We start from the raw sequence: 4,466 nt of genomic DNA, 5'->3' as shown, positions 1-4,466 counted from the left end.
CAGATAATTTCTTATATTCAATGCCTCTATCAAAAAGAGTATCTCACTGTGTTTTCATGTTATGTTTTTGGTAATACATGAACTTGTCATTATGCATCAGAAAATATAACAACAAACTACATAAACAAAGTCATTGGGTCTACAGCACAACTGATATCTGCCAAATCGAGCTGATGTACAAGCCCAGAAAATTTGTCATCATCCTTGCCATCAGAGCTACTGTCACTTTCATCAACATCAATTATCACAACATTAGATTCTCCCTGTTCTTCCTGTTCAATCTCTTCCAGTTGAATCACATTGGAGCCAATTCAGATATCTAAATCACCAGGTACCATACATATCTGACCTGCTTTGTGGAGATTTGAGATGTAATCTAGTTGGCTGTTCCAAGTTTTCTTGAGGTCTTCATCACCAGGTTGGCTTGGTGTTCAAGAAAAGACATTGAGTAGCCCTTCGTGCCATAAGAGCTGAGGGTTGGTAATTTTGAGAAACTTGTTCTTGATGACAACAGTGGCTGCACATTGACGAGACTGTGGTGGTAGATGTGCAAGAGTTGGGTGATAAAGGATAGGAAGTGACAGATTGTTGTTAGCAGACTCTAGAGCACGGAGAGTGGTGATGTTGTGATGGTGGGGAGCTGTTGCCCAACGCATAGCTTGGCAAGCCTCCCAGCCAAGACGCCTAATCTCTTCTTTTGCTCGATCAGCATACACTATCTGTTGCATTCCTAGCCTCGTCTTTGGATCCACTGCCCAAGGTGCTTCAAATTTAGTGAAGAGTGAATCATGCCAGAATTGGTGATTGGGTTCAATACGAAATAGTTTGGTGTATTCTACATCTTCAGGGAGCGGGTCATCTGGATAATCGGCATGATATTGAGCCCGTTGAGTGCAATATGTCTCAACCACTTTCTTAAGCTGGACTGCGTGCCTCCGAAGCGCCAAGAGTAGGTTGGTCTGACCCTTATGACCTAGATTCAGCAAATGTATTGAGCTTTCTATTGAACCAGTGTTGATTTCTTGACTTACCTAGATTTGAAGAATGTCCATCAGTGCGACTCTGTTGAAGTGGTCACTTTTCTTTGCATATGGTGATAAACCTCAGCCCAACTTTGTGTTTGCTGTACCAGAGCATCAGGAATGCTTCCTGCTCTTCTTCAAATACTGGAACATTTGCTGTCCCGAATTTTGTGGCCTGCCGGTTGATTTTCTCTTGGAGCTCTGCTGTTGTTCAAAGTCAGACAATAGTCTGTTTGGCTGTAAGTACTGGAACTGACCTGCAAGAACATACTGTTAATGTTGTCCTATGGGATGTATGCAACCACTTAGAAACCACTTACCATGCACTACATAGCTCTTCTTGTAAGCATAGCAGTCGACCAAGCTCTAACTTCTTCCTCTGTACGATTTCTTGCTTACTTGAATATGCTTCTCACTCAAAAGCCCATTGCCCACGGAAGAGCTTGGCTGAAGAGTTGTGGCCTGGTGCAGCTGGGTTGGGCATTCCATAAAGGTTGGTTAGAGCAGTTTGAGCTTCACTCAAAACTTTTACTACATTTTGGTATTTTTTGAAGCCAATTTCCTATTATATGAAGTGCAGATTGTCAGTATACAATAGTATAACCCAAGAGGTATAACTTACCACATCCTTCATTAACCCTGGAAGCATAGAACACGGCACGCCAATGTATAGCAAGGAGGGGATGAAGTCGAGTAGAGATGCGAAGAGGTGCTACAAGACCCGATGAAAACGACCAGAGCCTCTCAAGGCCTTCACCGTTGGAAAGTCCCCAGTATTTATTGAAGCAAGGGTGGAACTTGATCTGACAATCCCACTTATGCACATATGCGTGGAAAACCAAGGTACCAAACATCATTTTGAGGTCGTTGGGGGGAAACAGCTCACGCTAATATTGGAGATCAATTTCATATTCATTAGATTGAGTATCACATTGAGGATATATCAGAATCATAAACGGCTTACTGTTACTATATGTGCGCCTAAGTGGCACCCAATATCATATAGTACACCTATCTGCTTGTCAGGGTAGAGTTTTTGAAGCATTTTAACAATTGTCACAGGAAAATGCAGTCTGTATCCAAAATAAACCTGTCAGTTCTTGAAGCTTCCAGTTCAATATTGAAAACTCACTTTTCACCACTCTGATATATATTCACAAAGTACAGGGGTACATCGTGGCGACAGGCGCTTGCAAAAAGGCCTGTATCATCACATCTATTCCATGACATGCCACTTCAAACATTGTTGGCCGTAGTATGGGAATCCAAACACAAGGTCTGCAATAAAGAAACTGTTAGCATGGCAATTTGGTAGGATGAGCAATTGAGAATACTTACCTTGATGTCATTGTCTTGAGCATTGGTCTGTTGGCAGGCAGCAGCATGTGAATTGAGCCCGCTGGTTCAAATGAAGAAGTCAGGGTATTGATGTTCTTCCGGACAGTCCTTGCTAGCACGTGATTGGTGGAGATGTTGGAAATTCCCATCCATCGCAATAATGAAGTCCGGTTTGCTTGGAGAATCTTTGACTTCTCCCGCTGCTGGACCAAAGCACCGAGAACATCAAGCGGCAGAGAGAACGAGTGGGGTGAGCTGAAGACCATCTTTGTAGATTTCTTGTTGACCAATTAGTATTCGTCAATATATGTCAATTGCTTTGGTCAAAGGCCGTCTTAGGCCTCAATTAATGTTCTTCTTGTAATACCCTTTATTTGTTGAGGTGTCAATCTGACAGGGCATTGTACTTCGAGAAATGCCATGAGTACTTCAATGAATCCAGAAGTTGATATCTAAGTGTGGTTCCAGATTTGATGTTGGAATTGAATCAGCCGGATAGAAAAGCCAGTGCAAGGGAAATGAGGAGAGCCAGTGATGTAACCGAGGTGGAGCAAGCAAATAACGTCCGGTACACAGTCACAAAACGTGACCCAACGTTTTCTGGCTTGACCTAGCAGAAGGAAGGCTTAGTTTGAAACAAAAGGATAAATAAATTGATAGACAAACTTACTAAGAATGTCAACTAGGTCCACACAATGTTGTCGGAATTGATCAGGCGGACACTGGCATTTGAACTCATGGGTACAATAAGAGTTTGGTTTGGTCCAATTGCATGTAGAGTTCTGGAGGTGAAGATAAGTTGCAGTAAGTTGAGCTTCAAGGGTGTTCCACTTGGTTTGGTTCCTAGCTTGGGCTTTTGCATGTCAAAGAGATCTTTGATGCTTTGCATATTGATTGCCTGGAGAGTTGGGCCTGATCTCTTCATGAGGATAATGTGCTTCAGGTATATCTTCCCAAACATTGATCTTGTCTGTCTCAGAGGGAGGTGGGGGTGGAGTTTGTGAGGTTTCAAGAAGACCAAGACCTTGACTGATCTGAAAAGCTTTGTCGCGGGTCAGACAAGGTGGTGAGGGGTTTTTTCATCGTTTACAAGCCGTTTGTTGGCCAAACATATCCGAATCATAGCCGGCGAGATTGATATTGTTATGTCCCATTGTAGACGGTGATTGTGAATTGATGATTTGAGGTGTGGTGCAAGGTGTGGTGGTGATTTGTGGTGATTTGAGTGGTTAGGTGGGTTGGGTGGTGCTGTGAGCAAAGTCGAAGTTAATGAACTGACTGGTGCAAGTGGTGCAGTCCGGCGGCTTGGGGTACAGTCCGGCTGCTACGGGTACAGTCCGGCTGCTACGGGTACAGTCCGGCTGCTACGGGTACAGTCCGGTAGCTACAGGTGTTAAGCTGTGTGATGTGTACTTAAGTGCAGTACAGGCTCCATAAGCCTGTTAAGCCTTATTTGGACAAGTTGTATGTGTAAAAGTCAAAAAAACTCAGTCTCTGCAATTTCGGGTGGCCAAAATCAAGAGACAAGTGAGATGATTCAAGATAGCGGCCTTGATGCTAGAAACGGCTGTATTGCACTTTCTATTTGGCACATCAAAAGGTTGAATAAAGCACCCCAAGGTGACATATTTTCACAATTTTGCTTTGTTTTGGTAGACTATTAGCTAACACTAGTCAACTAGGTAGAGACTTTATTCCTCTTTTCATTTGCAATTGTCACAATTTTGCTTTGTTTTGGTAGACTATTAGCTAACACTAGTCAACTAGCTTGTGCTCCATTTTCCCATGTCTGTACCAGGTGGAGTACTACTCATACAGTCAACTGCGGGAGTACATGTACTCTTCTCCGGGGCCAAATCCACCTGTGCCTTACAGATCCCACAATGAAATACCGTGACATCTGCATGAAAGCTTAAGATATTGTACTGCAGAATGCTGCACAGACCTGCCAGCAGTCTGGAGTCGCTGACTTGACACTGTAAAAGTCATCAAGTCATTAATTCACCCACTCCCACCCAGGTGACCAACTATAAACCACACAAGTCCCACTTGTGTGTATATACCGTTGAGGTTGGTGCTGTGACACCTCTGAACCATTCATGATCA

General features: G+C 43.3%; 1 protein-coding gene across 1 annotated transcript; it reads right to left on the bottom strand.

Moving 5' to 3' along the window:
- Positions 1-431: 431 nt before the first annotated feature.
- MELLADRAFT_107320 (uncharacterized protein) lies at positions 432-2,371 on the bottom strand (the record flags this gene model as incomplete). Its single annotated transcript, XM_007410823.1, has 7 exons — positions 432-1,031; positions 1,294-1,306; positions 1,439-1,584; positions 1,645-1,661; position 1,909; positions 1,987-2,095; positions 2,361-2,371. 7 exons carry the CDS (start codon positions 2,369-2,371, stop codon positions 432-434), a joined length of 897 nt encoding a protein of 298 aa, XP_007410885.1.
- Positions 2,372-4,466: the final 2,095 nt, after the last annotated feature.

The sequence above is a fragment of the Melampsora larici-populina genome (genome assembly GCF_000204055.1).
Source record: "Melampsora larici-populina 98AG31 unplaced genomic scaffold MELLAscaffold_22, whole genome shotgun sequence".
Classification (NCBI taxonomy): Eukaryota; Fungi; Basidiomycota; class Pucciniomycetes; order Pucciniales; family Melampsoraceae; genus Melampsora; species Melampsora laricis-populina.
This window is presented reverse-complemented; position numbering and strand designations above follow the sequence as displayed.